Source organism: Rhopalosiphum padi, chromosome 3 (genome assembly GCF_020882245.1).
Source record: "Rhopalosiphum padi isolate XX-2018 chromosome 3, ASM2088224v1, whole genome shotgun sequence".
Classification (NCBI taxonomy): Eukaryota; Metazoa; Arthropoda; class Insecta; order Hemiptera; family Aphididae; genus Rhopalosiphum; species Rhopalosiphum padi.
Genome location: NC_083599.1, coordinates 27,294,841 through 27,315,796, shown reverse-complemented (window position 1 = coordinate 27,315,796; position 20,956 = coordinate 27,294,841). Strand labels below are relative to the sequence as shown.

Here is a 20,956-nt window from a genome sequence, read left to right as displayed (position 1 = left end):
ACCTGTAAGTAAATTAATATGCTGAACACTGCAGACAATCGATTTTTCGTAAACTCACTATACATTTGATTATCAGAGTTATTAAAATAAATAACAATATTATATTATTATGTATAAATAATTCATTTTTATTTCAATTTGATGAACATGAACTATTTAGTTAAATAGTTAATTTGAAAATGAACTTTCCCGTTGGCCGTCACTATACATCATAGATACATGTATACATCATGTATAGACATGGCAAACACTTTTTTTACGGACCCTTATCCGCGGAATAAATTTTAAAATTTTTATATTATAAATAAATAAAAATTATAAGTGTATCATATAAAATTTATATTACGACAAAAAAATTAAATTAATTTTTATTGAAAGAATGCATAAATAAATCATAAATCAATAAAAATACTAATTTAAAAAAAATGTATTTATTAACGTATGTAAAATGTATATTATTAAAACTGTTAGGAACCGCGGCCAGAATAGTAAGTTTCAAAACGGACATCCATAGAAATTATAGTTGGTGACCCCTGCTATATATATACTACACACAATATCTATTATTATCATTTCCTAAGTTTTTTTACTATTATTATTATCATTATATGATGTTAACCTTATTATTATTATTATTATAGTTAAATAAAATAAATTCATTTTTACCCTGAAAACATTATTAAATTTTTTTGACCCCCCCTCACAAAAAAAAAATATATATTATAAACTTTGAATTTAAAATAACAAATAAATATTTTATACTATTAATTTATCACTACAACATAGAATTGTTGAAATATTTTTAATTTAATTTTTTACCTTCAATGAACATGTATTACATAAATCGGTGTACAATTGCGTGATCCAAAGCATGATATATATATAGTATAGAAATTTAAATCAATACTTTAAAAATCATAATGTATAACTATAGAATTCAATATTATTTAGATAAAATGAACCTCTGTCAATTAATAAACAAATTAAAAATATAATAATATGTATTTTTAAGTAGCCAATAACATTTATACTCGTGAACCTTTTAAATCTTGTTCCTATGAAAAATTTTTAAATAAGTTTCGTGGTATCTTAAAGTTTATATATAACTATACCAGGATATGGTTGGAATAGTAACCTCACAATGCTTCTCCACTGTCCACTGTATTTAGATGTTATAATAAGGACCTCCGTACCTGCATCCGTACCTGATGCATTAACTTATATTTGTTGCATTATTCATTGTGCGCATAGGTATTCTAATAAAAGCTTTTATACTTGCTTTATTTTTAAATTTATGGAACAAACTTTGAAACTTATAACTTAAGTTTTTTTAAATACAAGTATAATTTAAAAAATAAGTATGTTAAATTACTTGCCTATTTATATTTTATACTTGCTATTATAAATTTTGTTCAAATATATTTCTTAATTAAAAATTAAAGGAGATAATTGATGTACGAAATAACTTCTTGAAATAATCTAGATATTATCATTTAAATTAATATAATGTGTAAAATATATATTGTATGATTTATGTAACTTTGAGTATAAATTGATTAAAAATAATTTTCTACGTTTCAAAAGTTTAATTAGTCTCTTTTTTTTGTTTGGAGATCCAAATTTCACCAAGTTTCACCACATCAGTTTCAGACTTTTGTTGAAACAATTTTAGATTTTTTTCCAAATGATTAAGACTATAATATAAACGGAAGTAACTATTACATTATTTCGTTTTCCAAACCTAATTATCTTTAATACTTCCAAAAAATACAACTTTGAATTTAATTCAAGATTGGATTCGATCAACTAAAATAAAATGTAGATTATAAATATTACACCAAACATCATAACATGTAGGTAAATTGTAAATACTAACAACGCATTCTCGATCTATAACAGTGAAGATTTCTTATTTTAGATAAACCAAATTTAAGCAGTCTTAATTTCTTAAAGTATTTTAATATTTTCAAAATAGCTAGAAAAATAAAGGAATTGTTGTAAATTTACCTTAAATTTATTTGATTAAAATAAAATAAAAGAGTAGTAAATGGTATAAAAAGTATATGAAAAGATAATTTATTTTTTTATACATCACAATATATATACACAAGTATAACAGGTACTATGTGGATAATTATACAGTACTTTTAAGTTTTTTAAGTATATAAACAGGTAAAAAAATTTAGGAAAAATCGGAATTTTTACTCAAAACCAGTTTTTTTTTTATATTTTACCGCAGAGACTTGAAATTTTCACCATATATTCATATTAGCAATTACTAGACATAAAATAATTTTCAAAATATTTTGGCTCTTTTAACGATATTTATAGGTATACTTATTTAAATTTTTTTAGTAAAATAATATTAATTTATTTTAATTAAAGGCAATGTTTGTTTATCTGTGAACTGTGTGTAATCCACAACGAAGTCTTTCGCAATTATTACAATTATATAATATGGTTCTGAAATTCTTATACCAAAGGGAAGGACATCTCGAAGAAATTTTTTTAAATTTTGCATTTTAAACATTTTAAACTAAGAAAAAATTAAAATATTTTTTCAAAAATGCATTTTGAACATGGAACTTAACGTTAACAGTACAAAAACACCTTGAATTTTTCACTTTTAAGATATAGCTTATTTCAGGCTTACCTACTACACTGTTTTCAATATTTATAAATTATAAATTATGATGTATGATATTACTTGTATTAGGAAAAAAATATCCTGATAAACGGAAAAAAAAAGTCCGAGAAAAAATTATTTAAATATTTATTAATTATTATTCATTATTAATTTACCATTATACAAATATAATATATAAATATATAGATTTATTTAAAAATAGTTAATGCAAAATTATTTAAAAAAAATATTTTATTATTAAATAGTTATTTTTTCAAATATGTATTAATCACTTAGTATACTTAAGTTTATTTACTATAGAGACAGGTATATAAACACAACGATATCTCAATTAAAGTATTTCAATCCATCACAATTTTACAGTATAAAATGTTTAATATGTATATAAATATTCAGTGTACAGTATACGTATACCTATTACCTACCATTTAACAACGTGGCAACGTTCAACATAATGTTTTTGGTTGTGACTTTTTTGGGGTTCCTTAATCCTTGGGGACAGCGGGACATAAATCTCGAAAGCGGGAGGCGGGACTGTCCCGTATGATCACATTATGAAAAAGCAAAGGACGCAATGGAAAACTGATTTAAAATGTCAACAAATACACCTTCGTCACCTTCTCAAGTTTTTGTGGAAGTAGGTAGTCAGTAATTTACCAAAAAAAGCTCTGGAATTGGAATATACACCAAAAGAACAATGTGTATTGTGTATAATTGTAAAGGTCAAAATGTATTAAAAAAAACCTTAAAATTTATCAGAGCTATAGATAGTATGTATAACTATAGACTATCATCTATGGTGACTGGATTTTGTGGATTTTGTAAAAGAAATGAGCGTTTATTAATTATTGTACGATAGTGAATTTGATTCTGATGAACAAGTAATTAATTTCTTTGGATGATGGTTTGCGTATATCACTGATGCAAATAATTGCGAATTTTCTTTAAGTTCTAAATACTTTTTACAATATTATATGTTATAGACTTATAGGTAAGAGAAAAAAAAGAGACATATTTGTAACTGCTGTTTAATGTTTATTGTTTATTATAAAGATAAACAAAAAGTATGAAATATTTTTATAGTGTGTTAGTGTTACAAATGTTGAGATACACTGGTCTAGTGGTCTATATAGTATATTTTATGCTGTGAGTAATATTATAATTGTTATCACCAGCTGATAACCAGAAAACGCCGAAAATGATAACATTATTTTTTTATATGATACGATATCTTTTTGGCATCAGCAAAGTAGTAAGGTAGTTGTTAAATAAATTGTTTTACATCACCAAGATTTATATTTTTCTTATTGAATAACCATAACGTCTATTTGAAAACTATTTATTAGATTTCCTGTGTTGAATATTGACAATTCCATACAATTTAGGTAAGAAAACATCATTATATTTAAAGTTTGTATTTACATTTCATATAGATATAGTATTTTAATTTTTTACATTATGTGCAATAAAGGTTATCAGTAATTAGCTAATTATTTACATAGGTAATTCAACCATTCCACTATATTACATACTAATATGATTAATATAAATATATTGCTAGGTAGGTATTTAATATTAATTACTATTTAAAATGGTTACTTATTTGTCCGTAGATTATTGTAAGTTGTTTTAATATTATACTTATCGTTTGAATACCGATTAATTTTAATGATATTTATTTTAGAATAGCAGTATTACTATTGGTTTGTTTTGTTTATGTTTGAATACTGTACATTACTACCTCAGTAAATTAAAATAATAATCTCATTTTTTTTAATTTTCATTACTGATAATATTAATAAGGTAATATTACATACATAAAATAGATTATTATTATAAATATTTTTGATTTTTAAAAGTAATTTTCTTGTAAAATTAATTATCGCTTGCCTAGGTTAGAAGAATTAGAAGATGAAGTTATTTGTCCCTATGCCGCAGTGGATGTGAACTACAGCTAACCATGTATTCCGATGACACTGTGTATGTTGGCTTATTGGTCTTATCATTTTTATTTAGCTTTTTATTCAGAAAAGTTAAACACAAAAATGTTAGACAATGGATGTCAACAATTTATGGAGCAATTATTGTACTAACAGTTTCTGGCTTACACATTGTCCATCCGATAATTTGCACACTAGTCAATTCAATTTTGATACAAATTGATAAAAGGTACGACTTCATTAATTATATTTTATTAATTATATTACATTAATTATACAATTTAAAAACCATCAAATTATTTTTTTAATTTTATTATTTTATAAATCAATCAAACAAATAGGATTATCATCTTTAGACAAAGTTATGTACCTTAAGTAAGGTTCTTTGATATACGTTTTGTATCAATCTTAAATGTTGTCGGAGGGAAGTATTTTTTTCCAATACCCATCCCATCTACTGACACACCCTGTAATGCAATGCGCATTTATTTTGATCTAGTTTATACCCAAAAAGGTTGCAAGACCACCACTCAATTTCACTCACTATATTACTACTAGTGCTTCATCCCTCATACATCCTTGTTGTTTAAAAATAGATAATTTTATTTAGACTTAATACATTTTTGCCTTGCATTATGATGCATAAATGTAGTTTATTAAGAAAAATTTATATGCGAACACAGATAAAGTACTTAACATTAAGTTTCATACTAGGTTCTTTCACTCTAATATTAAAGCTAATGAAGCTAAATATGAACCATTGAACACAAATTTACTATGAAACACACTTATACAACTAAGACAAATATGCAGGTGTAACATCCTCATAATTTGAATATTTTGTGGATAACTCAAAGTTCCAATTTTATTATAATCAGTGATGATACTATGATACAGTTTATTTTTGTATGTATGTACATTAACTATCAAAAATAAAGTCATTAATTCAATTGTAACTGAATATTAAGGAATGGATATATATATAATAAAAATACAAAAATATGTACATTTATACATAAATATGGAAGTATAATTTATAAATTATGTGCTAAAAGCATCAAAGTATGTAGGAAAATTTTTTTTCTGTTTAAGTACAATGCATTTATAGAAAAAATACATTAAATATAATTATAAAAGTACCAAAATGATGTGTTGCATTGAATAATTAAAATTTCTTTTAAATTATTGAATTTTAAATGTCGTTTATTAAGTCTCAAAATATTTAACGATTGTTTAGCCGTTTTAAATCAATCAATGTAATAGAGCGTATTTGAAGCGCGTAAAATCTGAAGGCAATAATTCCAAATGTTTAGAAGGATATCTGCGTCTGCCAATCATTATTTCACTGATTTAAAATCAATATAGCCTGGATTTTTTTCGACAATAGCATGAATTTTCTTTTTTATAACAACTCCTATTTGTCCACTTACTTGTTTTAATTTTTCTATCGTTGATTCGACAATTTACATACTACTATTTAAGGACATATTTTGTTATTGTATGTGCAATAAGTATATACTAATATATACTTTATTAAATACAAGTTTAGGACCATTGGCGATCCTACGGGGTGGATCGCCCCCTCCCTTGGCCTATATTATATTACAACAAAAATTTGATAATATATCTATGTTTTACATTTTTTCTTTTTATGACTTCTATTTTAATGTGAAAAATATTCCCCCTCCCCTTGGAATTTGTAAGGACCGCCACTGATTAGGACTTATTGCGTTGCACTACATCTAAAAAGGGCTGGAAAGTATGAGCAAGATAATGACTAAAAATATAAATCATAACAATATACCGATAAATGGTTGTTTTTTGTTCACTAGTTCAGTATACAATAAATTAAAAATGTATGAATAATGAAATGATAAAATATGTTTGAAAATATTTATAAATATGTGAAAATGTAAAAATGAGATTTAAATCGCAAACATTATTTATCAAATTTTAAATAGGTATCTTGTTCTAATAAAAATATGCATTTATATAAATCCGTTCCCTAATAATAGCTAATAAGGTCAATGATGATATTTTAACTGCTTATAATTCACTGCACATCAATAAAAAAAATCACCAAATAAAAATTAATATATTCTTTAATAATAAAATATAATAGGTTATTGTATATTATTATGGAATATTATATAAGTGCTTAAATAACTTTTATCTTAAATAAAAATTTTAATTTTATATATTTGTTTTTTTAGTTCAAACTTTTTTTCAATGGTATTAGTCATCAATGTCAGTAATATTCATACTTAACTCTCTTATTTTGGAATTTTATTGAATAAATATGTACAAATAGTGTTAGATAAAGCTTGTTTTGGGAAAATCTTGATTGGCTGAATCAATATTAAGGAAATATGAAAGTATAAAAAGATATATAAAAGTTTTAAATTAAAATTAAATGAGAATTAATTTTAAACAGAATAATAATACTTATTTTGTACGTTTAGTAAGTTAATTAAATTTTACATTTTACTAATAATTTAATTTATATAAGAGAATAATTACTTAGAGATTGTACTAAAATGTATTTTGGCATTTTAATGGCTAATGTTCAATATATTGTATAATATTATGTAAAGCAATGATTAATGGTTATATTAATATGTTTGTATTTTATACATACTTTATTCTATACCTCCTAATTATATTTAAAAAGAAATGTTTCTAATTAAATTATTTTAACTTGTTTTTTAGACGTTGTCATGTATTAAGTTTCTTATTTACGTTTGGATATTTAATATTCTTTCGGATGACAACATATTTTGGAATACCATATCCACCAGCTCATACTAACTTAATACAAATGATGCTTACTCTAAAGGTATATAAGAAAATTAAGTATGTAACTATTAATTTTTAAAATTAAGAAGTTTCAATAATAGCCATTGTTTGTAAGGATATTTTTTAATTTATGTTTAATTTAGTGTTATTTTACCATTTTACACTTGAATGCTTTTTTTTAAGCACAATATTTTTTATATATATTTTAAAATTTTATATTATTTATAATATATATATTTTTCATACATGTATTAGAAAACTTATAATTTATTACATTTTAATAGCTTGTTGGTCTTTCGTTTGAAGTCCATGACAGTTATTTAATTAAATTGAAACAAAAGGATGCAAAATGTGATGCTGAAAAAAAATTTAAAATGATTTGTCAACCTAGTATTATAGAAGTATTTCATTATGCATTTTGTTATATAGGCATTTTAACAGGTAATTATTAAACAGGTATATAAATTGGTTATAAGAATTACATTTATTTAACTGTTTTAAAATACTTTGTATTATAGGACCATATTTTAAGTATCGTACTTACTGGGATTTATTTAATCATAATTATTGGAGAAAAGCTACTTATATTAATTTATTAGTTAAAAAAATACGTATAATCCCAACTTTAATTATTTGTTATTTGGCAACTTCGTGGATATTTCCATTAAGTGTAAGTAAATGAATATTTTATGACTTTTTAATTTGTTGTATTTAATTCAAATAAATTATAAAAACAATTATTTTTAATAATTGTAATGTATCCAGTAAATTTAACAAACTTAAATTGGTGTAGTTATTATCTTGATTTAATTTTAAAAATGAATATTATTTTATCTTTTTATTTATATATACATATATATGTAGTTTTAATTTTTGAGTTATACTTATTTAGATATTGGAAGCTATGAAAATAAAAATATAATAAATTATTTTGTCTTTTAATTGCTATTATTTCTAAAAACGTATTTCATATTTAATTTTAAAATGATTTAAAATGTAGTTGGTTTGTATTCTGTGTCTAAAAATATTTATTAGGTATATAGTACTGCTTTAAAAATAGTGTTTGGCATACTGATTGTTTGATTGTAATTTTTTGATTAGTTCATTTTTAAATTGAAATTTTTATTCTTACTTTATAATATACTATGCTTTAATTGTACCTATATTAAATTGTGATAAATTATTTATCTTTAAAATCCTATGTATTTATTTCAAAAATATCTTTATATTTTATACTCATAATCAAGTTTGCGAAAATATTTTTTCTTTATATTTTAATTATAGAATACTAAATATTTTTTTCATATTATACTATTTTTAATTTTCTTTTTATAAATTTTTTATTTATAATCAAATAATTATTAAGTATTCTCAATGAGACTACTCATACATACATATTTATATTTATTATACTTGAAAATTTTTTTCTAATATTTTAAAATATAAGCTACCAAATGGATAAAAAGAACATTTCTTTAGCTTAATACCATAAATTGACCGTTTATAAAACATTATTATAAACAAAAATTACTTATCTTTTTTTTGGTTATTATTTTCATTCAACTGGGTGATTCCAAATTGTATTATCAATAATGATAGTTTAACTCTATAATATAGTATATATATATATAAATATATATTTTATTAATATTGATTTTAAGTTTCCCTGACTTAGTCATCTAAACTTAGTTATACAATATATACATTTCTTATAGGATAGGAATTAAAGATAAAAATGTATAAATGGTTAATTAACTGAATTAAACTAATTATGGTACTAATTAAATACTTTAATTTTTTTATAATCAAGTACAAATTGTTTGTAATTATGTTTTTATTTATTATATTTTAGGAATTCAAAAATGACTCTTTTTATACATCAACATCATTATCATACAGATTATGGTATATGTACTCTTCATTTTTTATTTTTCGCACAAGATTATATTTGGGCTTTATTTTTTCTGAGCTTATTTGTATAGCTTCTGGAATGGGTGCTTATCCTGAAATTACAGACCCACAGTCTGGAAGTGGGCCAACTAGAAACTTTGAATCATTAGAAACAGAGTATGTATTTATTGTATATAAATTATAAATATGTATTGGTTTTTAACTTAAATGAAATTATTTAAACCTTTTATGGTCTGTACTATTTATAGATATTCTGGAAAAGGAGAGGCTTACAATTTTGATTGTATTGAAAGTATTGATATTATGAAAGTAGAAACTATTTCAACAGTCCGTGGAGCTACGAGAATTTGGAATATGACTGTACAGTACTGGATTGCTGAATATGTGTATAGAAGAATTCCTATTAAAAAACTTAGGTAACTACATTTATATATATATATATATATATATTATATGTCATAGATTTTTCATTAACAATATATCTTTTTATTTTTATTGAAGGACGTTGGTAGCATTTGGTATTTCTGCAATTTGGCATGGCATATATGCAGGCTATTATGTTAGTTTATGTTCAGTGCCTTTTTACTTAGCAGTGGAAGACATTTATGATAGACAATACCGTAACTATGCTGACTCTGCAGGCGTAAGTTTAATATGCATATGATTTTTTAAAAAATTATCTTTAATGACAGATCAGGAAATGGGATAGGAAATGCTATACCTGTTTATGTTGTCTCCGTCTTACTTATAAACAACATAGCAAATTTGCGTATTGCGTTTGTAAAATCGATGGTATGTTGTTAGCTTTAATATTAGAGTGAATTGTTTTATTATCAAAGTTAAAGGTAATGGCTCGTTACATTTTTTTTATAAATTTTTATTAATATAAGATATGAGTATTGTAAATATTTTAAGTCAAAAATTAAAATATTAGAAAAAAAACGCTTAAGCAGATAATATTCTTACCTTTCACATTGATAATTATGTGCCTTTATTGGAAGGCTTCTTAAATCTGTCATTCAAGCCATATAGTCAATTAACTCTTTCACTTGTTTTTTCTATTTGTAACAGATTGTGAATTTTATTACAAAAAAATAAACTGATTTCACTCTAATATTTAAGTTAATAACACAAATTTGGTTCTACTAACATAGATTTTCTATATTGTATGTTTATAAGATGAAGATAACACATGTGAGTGTTGCATTATCTTAAAATATCTTTATAAATTTAGAAAATAATGAAAGTCAATCTAACTTTAAAATGTAGTATATATTTATTTGTCAACAAATATTTGTTATGCTTTTGAAATCTTAATATAATATCAAAAAATTACTTTTAGAATTCTGTTTCTTATAATAAAAATTACATAATTTAATTTATGATTATTATTACTTCTGCCAATATAAAAATTAAATTAGAGTTGATTTTACTTAAAATATAACAATTTATTTTCTTTATAAATAAATAATACATCTTTAATGGTTATAAAATTTAAAAATTATTTTTAATATGAAATGATAATTATTTTTTTGTTTGATTAGTTATTAGTTTTATAGTTATAAATTCTATGAAGTACTTGAAAAAAATTTAACTACATAGTTGTGATTTATTATATTATTTAATTTTTATTAATATTGAATTTGTTTTATATAGAAACGCATATTGTGGACATTCTTCTTATATACTATGAAAATGTATCAGTTTTCATTTTGGGGATGCACATTTCAACTCTTACATATCGACCTCATATTTAAATACTGCCAATCTATATATTTTCTCCCTTATATTGTTTTGATAACTATGTATGCCATCTCTCGATTTAATAACTTGCGGACTAGTTGACCAAATAAAACTATTTGGCCTGTTGCTGTCAACATCAGAGAATTCCTCTAAGGGACTAGGAGCCTATTATGTTATGTTTTGTTTTGTTTTTTGGTGAAGTATACCATAATTATAAAATTTATGTATAAGTTGTATATTTTTCTTATATCTTATTGGCCCTCTACACCAATGGGTCTATATGAAAAGAAAATATTGCCTTTTCACCACAATATGAAAGACATTTGTAATAATATTTTATATTATCTATAAAAACATTTTTAATTGCTATTTGTATTAAGTTTAATTTCATAGATAAGTGTAAATACTCAAGATTAAAAGAAATACCCTTTGATAAAAATATAAATAATTTTGACAATTAATTATTGTCTATTGTTATGTGAAATAAAATAACTGTTTATAATTTTTCGATTAGCTTAATATATTAACTAATAATTGTGAAAAAATAATACTAGTAAATATGTTATGTGAGTTATATACATGCTATAGTAATAGTAATAATAATAGATATAAATTAAACTGATTACACTCCTAAACACAAATGTATTCCCTTATGGCTTAAAAGTACATAGTATGTACATGTATACAATGTATATTAAAATAAATTAATATTATTTCATAAATAATTTAAAATATGAATAGTTTTACTATAAACTATTTTATTTATTTTTCACAAAATGTCTTTATTTTATATTATTAATATTTGTAATATTTGACATAAATTTTAAATAAAATGTCAGTATATAAAGTAACATTTACTTAATTATTAAATTTTTATGTTGAAGTATTTGGTATAATATGACATTTTGTAATTGCTTTAAAAATTAGTAGCTTTCATATTATGTTTGTTATTATAGAATAATCAATTTTATCAATTCAAATTCATATTAAATATTATGTTTTTTAATAATAAGAATTAATTTAATATTTTGTGCCATATTGTTCTTAATCATGTTAATGAATACTTTAACTTCCAACTAACATCCTTAAATATATTTATTTTTTTTTATTGTTAGAATATAAAAATGTACCTATATCTAAAGACACACATAATACACGCATAATTATTATATATACTTCAAATTTGCCATGTTCATTTAAGTTATAGGTATTTATAATATATAAGAATAATGTATATTTGTGTGCTTTGGTATAACTGTGTATACTTTATGTATATAATTTATGATGTTTAAGTTAACTATAAAAATAAATGTATCTTTGAGTTTTCGTAAATAATAAAATTGTTTTGTATAATTTTTTTTTATGTTTCGGGCTACATATTATTGTATATTTAATTGATTTTTTTAACTAAATTATTTTTTTTTGTTTTATAAAATGTCTGTAAGAGAAACTTAATAATTAAATAAGTGTTTGATTGATTATTTCTAATTTAGCATTATAATTTATATTAAACGTTTTAATTATTGGTTGAAATAAATAATTATAAATAATTTTAACATTTTTTATATATTACACATTATTTAAACTTGTCTTTAGTATCACTGTATAATATCCTGCCATTGTTGTTGAGTGAGCATCGTGCTCACTTCATTGTTTATTCATTATTATTTATTATTTAATTAAAATAGAACAACAAAACTAACTAAATTACTTATATTTTATCTTTTTATACAAAGTATCTTTACCATTTTTATATATTATGAATATTTAAAAAAAAAATTTATAACTACATTTATTGTAAGAATTTATAAAAAATTATTCGATGGATCAAAATTCTTGAAAATATTATACAAAATCCTATATAAGTGATCCTTATATATTCTTATATCTATATGAAAATTAAAAATACATAAGCACAATTTTTTTAATATGCATTTGAATAATTAAGATTTTTGATAAATTTCGTTAAAATTACAAATTTTATTATAATACAATTCAAAAACATTATTTGTGGGATTTAAAGTTTTAAGTGTATTAAATGTTAAGAATTCTACTTAACGCAATATCATTTTTGATTTCTTTTAAGATATTATTACGTATAAATATGTATTATTAAAATAATTAAATACCTACTAATTTTACCAACTTAATAGTACCAAATAAATCTTATTTTCTACCAGAACTTCCACCCCAAGTTGAAAAATGAAAGATTTTTACTGCCCTAATAGGTGATTTTTAATTTTTAAAAATACCTAAATAGTAATAATTAAATAAATTTTGAAATATGATAGATAATTATATGTAACTAAAAAAAAATAGACATGTCATTGTAAAATCAATACATGCATCACTCATTCGCTCCACTTAGAATCTAAAATTTTAAGTATTATAAATTATAATATTACAATTTAATTATTTTAATTACCAGTTTACTTGTACCTAAATTAATTAGGATAAACAAATTTAGATTGCCAACGACCATACCACATTGAATACACCAGTTCTAGTCCGATCACTGAAGTAAAGCACTGTCGGGCGTAGTTAGTACTTGGATGGGTGACCGCTTAGGAACACTACGTGCCGTTGGCTTTTTTTTGAATTTGTAATTTATAAATTATATTTTTATTATATTTATATTTCATTTTCAGTTTATAAATTACCTATTATATTATATGTCCATAATTCTATTAATTTATTTAATTATCATACTATAATTAAGTATTTATAAAAATCTTGTATAATAAGTACCTTCGAAGCATTGGCTGGTAGCCAGTATAAATTTGTATATTTATAAATAGGTACTACATATTGTATTCTTATGCTTTTCTTTATTTTATAAAAAATGAATTACCTATGAATAATAAATCTTCAAAACAAAATAATACAAATTTATATATGTATGTGTATATAGGTACTTATTGATAATAAGCTTATAAATTCTCAATATTTTTTAGAAACAGTGATGATGATAAGGGAGGGGGTCCTCCTGTCGAGGAAATTATATGTTTGCCAAAATGCCAACGTATATCCCCCTTGATAAAATCCTAAATACGCCACTGTTAATTGTCACAATAATTTGAATCACATTCAGCGGTTTGTGATATTTTTTATCACCAACTTGGTTGTCCGTTTTTGTTTCAAACATTTCTAAAAGTTTACTCGTAATTTTTTCATATATCAATATTTTTTTCATTTATAAATATAGGTCTTAATAATACTCATTTGTTGGTACGCGTAAAAAACTTATTTTGTGTGTTAAATATTTAAACATAACTACATAAGTATAGGTAATACTAGTTTATTGACATATAATTAAATTTAAATGTGTTTATACAACTTAAGTTTTTTGTTGGATTTGATAGATGTTTTACTTTGATTTTGTTTGTACATATATTTTCAGTTTTGTAGGAAAAATTTCAAGATTTCACAGTTAAGTAACGGTCACCGTATGTGTAATTACAAACCAAATTGGATCAGCGTGGCCGTGCGTGGGATAAACATTTATGCATTAAGTAGGTATTAATAAGGTGGTTACACACGGAACGGTTTGGTTGCGGTTTTTATCCGCGGCGGATAACCGCCTACAATTAAACATGGGTTATTCAAATGGTGTATTCATACGAGAAATACTGCCAGCGACCCCTCGGCGCTCATGTTCAATTTTGGGCGGTCGACCGCTTTCGATCACTAAAAACCACGATCGCGCGCAGTAAAACAACTCAGTGTATAACCAACTATTACATAGAATATAGATACATTCTTATTATTCTTTAATTCTTATTCTTTATTATACTAATATAGTAATATTTATGCTATTTTAAATTTAGATCTATAGATTTTTAATTTGGCAATGATTAATTGTTTACAACATAACGCTAGAATATTAATTGAAGGTATTGAAAAAACGTAATTGAATCAAAATAATCAACTTTTAATCTTCATGGTAGGTATGCTATCATAATAGTAATGTAAGTGTAAGAGTAAGACACCAATAAATCGTAATACAATCTAAGTTTTCAATAATTCTATATAATAGTTTTAAATTTCAATACCTATATAAACAATATAGTTCAATGATTATAAATTTATAACTATATATCCTATGAACATAACTATTATTAATAGAAATAAGCTATATCAATACTGTACTATCAATAGCTATTTTTTTTTCAGAAATAAAAGCAAAGTGCATTACATAAATAGCCACATAATATGATCTTTTAAATTTTAAATTTATAAAATAATAATTTTACCACATTTTAATTGGTTTATTTGATTGTTGTAAAGATTTTAGTCTTAGATAACAATTATTGTACTACATAATATTTTTGATACATTTTTTTTTCAGCTTTGATCTAAACGCACATAATAGTGACATAATAAACATTAAAATACAATAAATATTATTCATTGGTTGACAAGATTAAAATTATTTGAAAAATTCATAATTTACCTATTATTCAAAATTTCAAAAGTCTCGGGAGTTATAATTAATTGTTATTCGATATTCTATTGTTGACAATTCTAGTTCATATAATTTTGACTTTCTCTCAATATAACTTTTTGTGCTTCTGGTATTATGAAATTGGAAACTAATTCTTTTTCAATATTTTTATCACTCCTTGAAATTAATATTAAAATCAAACACATTTTTGCAATAAAATAAATACTATATAACGCAAAACAGTAAACATACTCGATATTATAAAACTTATTTTTGCATGACTTCATCATCTCTTTTAATGATTCCTCTTTTGCTGACCGTTTAATTGTTTCTTCCATTATTTTTTCACAGAAGAGAACACTTACATCTTCATGAATTTTTAGTACCTATATACGTCGAAACAGTACAATAACTATTTTTGGAAGTATATATTCAATATTGTATACATTATTATAGGTACATGATAATTATTTTATTTTATTCTAATATATTATATTATTATAGCCTAATAATTTTTAATATTTATAATTTTTTTTGATATTTTATTTAATAATTTTATCATTAAAAGTTAAAACATTAGGTACATTCATTTTTTATTATATTTATAATATCCTAAAATAATCGTATCAGAAATTTAGGAAAAATCTGTTACTATAAAATGAGAATCAATAAAAAATATATACTAAATAAACATGTTCATTAACTATTTTTTATGATAAGTAGAAATTAATTATTATAGTGTAATAATCACTTGTTTTAATATTTCGTCTTGTTCAAGTCGTCCTGCTATTTCTCTTTGTCTTCTTTTTCTTTCTACCATTTCATTCGCAATTCTACTCAAATTTCCTTGTTGAATCAGCATTTTGTTTTTATTTTCACTATATTTTATATGAATTGATTCGTTTGAAAGAGTGTCGAAAAATCTACTGACATGTTTTTTTCTGGAATATTCTAATACATCAGCACGTGTAATTTCTTTAATTTTCTGTAAGAAGGTGTATTTTATTATTATTAAATATTTTACTATCATTCTTGTATAAAATTGTATTTTTTTGATAATTATTATACTCGTACTTTTGCAGTGTCAAGTGTTTCTGGTGCTTCGTCTGAATGTAAAATAGGTTGATACCTGATTTTTGCCATAATCATCTATAATAAATTACCATTAATTCTACAATTTACTATTATTATTAAGTTTTTATTTTAACCATAGTCTGATAAGCTCTTCCTCGTAATAGCCTCTGGAATAATGTTACGCTTTTGTCTAATTCGGTAAAAATGTTTTCATCATCAATTCGATATTTCTTACGATTTTCTTTGATGACTTTATGCTTATCTTGTGATTTAAAACTTAGTATTGTCGGTTCATAGCTTATATCTATAAACTTTAATCAAAATACAGTAAATACTAATATTTATTTTAATACCATATTAGACTAGGTTAGGTTAACCTTTATTAGTAATTAGTGAACATTTGACATTGTTTTTCGTGTCAATATATTTATCATAGTATTTTGAATCGTAAAATTCTTTATTCAGTGGTTTGTGATATTTTTCATCACCAACTTGGTTGTCCGTTTTCATTTCAATTATTTCTAAAAGTTTACTCGTAATTTTGTCATTTACCAATGTTTTTTGAAATTTTAAATACAGGTCTTGATAATTCTCGTTTGTCGTTATTTGTGGGAAATTTATTGAAAACTTATTTTGTGTGATTTGTGAATCTGAAAATAGTATTAAGAACCTATTTAAATATAAGTGTAGTTTATTGTAGTACTATAGTTTATTTATAATATGTTTACAACTCACTTATTTTGTTGGTTTTGATTAAAGTTTTAATACTAGGTGGTTTTACTTTAATTTCGCTGTTTTTTAAGTATGAAAAATATCCACTTGATTTATTTTCATCAATATCTTCAAATATTCGAGCGTTTCGTCGTAAACAATTATTTCGTTGCCAAATTAAAAATCTCTGATCTAATATGAAAATAACAGAAATGGTATAGTATACTTAATATCGAATCTATGAATTATTTGAATGTATAATAGGTACTTCGAGCATAGTGTTTATCCCTCTGATCGAATTTAATTTGTAATTTATTTTTGTTTAATATCTGAATTTTAATCTTGTTAGATTGATGACGTTCAACATTTTCGAAAATATTTCTATTTTTTATGTGTATTTTTTCTAAAGTCATTCGATTTTTTTCCTCCATTAAAAATAAAAAGTGTTATCAATAAAAGTAAAACTTTAAAAGTTTGAATGTATCGTCAATAGACGTTATTGAATATATTTGTATAATAGTGTAGTGCAAATGGATGTGTTGAATTTAAGTTTGATCATAAATTATTGCATTGGTAATAAAAACAATTCCAAATTTAGATAGTGTGTTAGCCTACTTAGGAAATATTTTATAATTTTTAGAATAGTTTGAGGCAAGCCATTAATTTTAAATACTAGTATTTATAATCAAGAATTGAACTAATTTTAGCTAAACATATTGCATACATTATTAGATAATTATTATAATAGTTTAAAATAAATTATTTTTGTTTTAACTTATAAACTATATGTCAATATATCGACTTGTAATAAATTGGTCATATTAATAGCTTGACATTAAAAGTGGAATATTTAAAATCTTACAATTTATATTTATTGAATTACAACAAAATAGCAAAAATACACTTGAATAGTAATCGTTATTCACGTTTAAAAATATTCAATTTCGTCAAATTTTAAACGTTAAAAAAATGTAGTGGCTTTGAACTACCTTTCTTGTATGTTCAAGTAAGAATAATTTACTTAAGATTAAAGGAAACTTATATTTGGTGTTCAAGCCTTATAGCTTTTAAAATATAAGATGTCTAGTAATTTCGTATAACTATAAAATAATCAGATAATTTCGTGACTTCAAATACTTATAAAATAGAATTGTAGCTAGAATAAGTAAATAACAGACATTGTTGCAAGACTAATACATTTATAGTTCTACTTGAAATCTTAAACTGTCATTCATATTACGACTAATTTGTATAACAGTAAACAGACTATAAATTATAATATTAATTATTATAAAGTAAATATTTATTTATTTATGATAAACGGGCAATAACCCTTTTGTGTGAGCAGTATCAGGCTTACATTGTTAAGTATTTTACAGTAAAAACGAAAAATAAAAAGTAAGACAAAAAATAATAATGAAAATACAGTTACAAAATAATAATAATTAGACAGTGGTAAATGAATAATAGTAATACAAAACAGCATTACATTAATAATAACATAATAATGATAATTAATTTACAACTAAATTTAAAGCTAAATATACATTATTTCTATTAAAAACAATACGTGACATAAAGAAAAAATCTACATGATCAGTAATAAGATTTGCTAGTTTTAATGCTCTAGGAAAGAAAGAAGTGGAGCTATAATTATTTTTATAAAATAGTACATGAAATAAGTTTGAATTTCTTAATCGGTGATTTGTTATATTAAACTCTATCATATAGAGAGCAATTCTGCAGGGGAAAAAATATGACCATTCAACAAATCATAAATAAACATAATATCTGCAACTTCTAACCTTCAAAGATATAAAGTCTAATTAAATTATTCACATATTACACGAGTTATTTGAAGTAAATAGAACATTTATTTTGTAATTTAATAATTTTAAGAATTTATGTTGTACATTTTTAATAAGGCCAATAAAAGTGATGTAATTAAGTGACCAGTCTATCGAACCAAACTCAAGATGAGATCTAACAAGCGCAAAAAATAAAGTTATATATTATTTTATAATATTTTTATTAATATTATTTTCGTCTGATGAAAACAAATCAAAATGATATTCGAAAGGAAAATCTTCCTTAAGAGGATCAACTTATGTGGTCACGAAATGTAGACCTAATAAAAGTCGATCAAGGGGAAGGCTTAGACAGCAATATAGAGGTACTGAGTCATATATCTAACAATATTGCACATTATAAAGAAACATGAAGAGAAGTCCTAGAAGTTACAATGGGTTTAGATAGCCTAGAATAAGCTAACAAAAATTTAATAAATAATACTTAAAACTTTTGACTAATCGATTATATTCGTATAACAGTCAAAAATTTGTGAAATCTTTAAATCATATACGTCCGTATGTCCAAATACTAAATGTAAATCTAATACTTATTTATTATCTTCGTGCTTTCACCAGGCCTGGATTAATACAATCGTAGACCTTAGGCAAAGCCGTAACTGAGGTAGGGTACAGGGGTCCGGGCCCACACAAGAATTTTCTTAAAATAGAAACATTGTATACTGGTGAATAAAGTTAATTGACTATAAATTTTCAGTATTTATATTTTAAAAAAAAAATTTGTCCCTCCCCCTCACCAAATACAATTAATCACTCACCAGGTGACTTTCCGTATAGTACTATAATATCTTTGTATACCGTTATAAAACTTTAAAGTTTTAAATAATGGTAAATAATTATAATTATAAATTGTAGCATAGTGAATAAGTAATAAGTAATGTTTCATAATTGCACTTAAAAAAATAAGATAATTTTCTAAAGCTCCTTAAAATGACATAATATGTCTATAAGAAAGGGTCGTTTCCAACGTGTTGACTAACTTGACTATACCTTACTAACAAACAACGTGATAAATTTGCGTTTAGCCGAATCCGTTTTATGATGTTAATTGTTAGTTATTACTTACTTATTAAAATAAATTTACCTATATTACACAACTTAAAGCTAAGAATATTATCTTGGGTAGGTAGTAGCTACTAGGTATGTCATGGGATTTTATTAATATCATGATTTTAAAGCGAGTTATGAGCACTTTAAAGTTGTAATATTTATATTTAAAAGTAATCGGTGTGATAAATTGTATACATGGTTTGTTGCCTAGGCGATAACAAACAACTAACAAGTATCGCGTAAATCTCCGGCCGAATAAAATATTGCTTATTGCCCTACTACTAAGTATTTAGGTATTAGGTACATATTATACTATAGTTAAATTACCATTATTAATACATCATGTCTGACAAACATACTATTATAGCATTATATTATAGGTTATTTGTTTGTCTCGTTCGTTTTTAAAATAAAGCATACATTCGGAAAAATTCACATGCAGAATTCTACGGAGTACGGATACCATCTAGAAGGTCTGAAGGTGTATTGGCGATCATTATTTTGTGATTACATCTCGGTGGATACATAATTTTAATTTTTTTTTTTTAATGGTAAATTTATAATGAACTTACTTCATAAAATGGCAATTTCATTGCATCAGGAACAGTAATACTAGTATTATAGACATAGGTGCACATGATCTAAATACAAATATATACACTGGCAGTTAATACAATTAAAAATCAAATTATTTTAATAGTAATAAATATATTTTATTTATGCATATTGCTATTCGGCTCATTTATAAGGTAAATATGTAGAAATATTTAAA

General features: G+C 23.3%; 1 protein-coding gene and 1 non-coding gene across 4 annotated transcripts; both read left to right on the top strand.

Moving 5' to 3' along the window:
• The first annotated feature begins 3,886 nt into the window (after positions 1 to 3,886).
• Positions 3,887 to 12,602, top strand: LOC132927232 (lysophospholipid acyltransferase 7). 3 transcript variants are annotated; one of them, XM_060991725.1, is made up of 9 exons: positions 3,887 to 4,032; positions 4,547 to 4,816; positions 7,297 to 7,423; positions 7,668 to 7,824; positions 7,902 to 8,053; positions 9,236 to 9,450; positions 9,543 to 9,710; positions 9,796 to 9,937; positions 10,951 to 12,602. In XM_060991725.1, exons 2-9 carry the CDS (start codon positions 4,608 to 4,610, stop codon positions 11,137 to 11,139), a joined length of 1,359 nt encoding a protein of 452 aa, XP_060847708.1. In that variant the 5' UTR covers positions 3,887 to 4,032; positions 4,547 to 4,607; the 3' UTR covers positions 11,140 to 12,602. The 3 variants fall into 3 exon arrangements, with proteins under 3 accessions (XP_060847708.1, XP_060847707.1, XP_060847709.1); XM_060991724.1 differs by having other exon boundaries at positions 4,542 to 4,816; XM_060991726.1 differs by lacking the exon at positions 3,887 to 4,032 and adding an exon at positions 4,431 to 4,450 and having other exon boundaries at positions 4,542 to 4,816.
• Positions 12,603 to 13,507: 905 nt separating this feature from the next.
• On the top strand, positions 13,508 to 13,626 carry LOC132928096 (5S ribosomal RNA). Its single transcript, XR_009661973.1, has one exon. It is a non-coding gene; the product is annotated as a 5S ribosomal RNA (ribosomal RNA).
• The last annotated feature ends 7,330 nt before the right edge of the window (positions 13,627 to 20,956 follow it).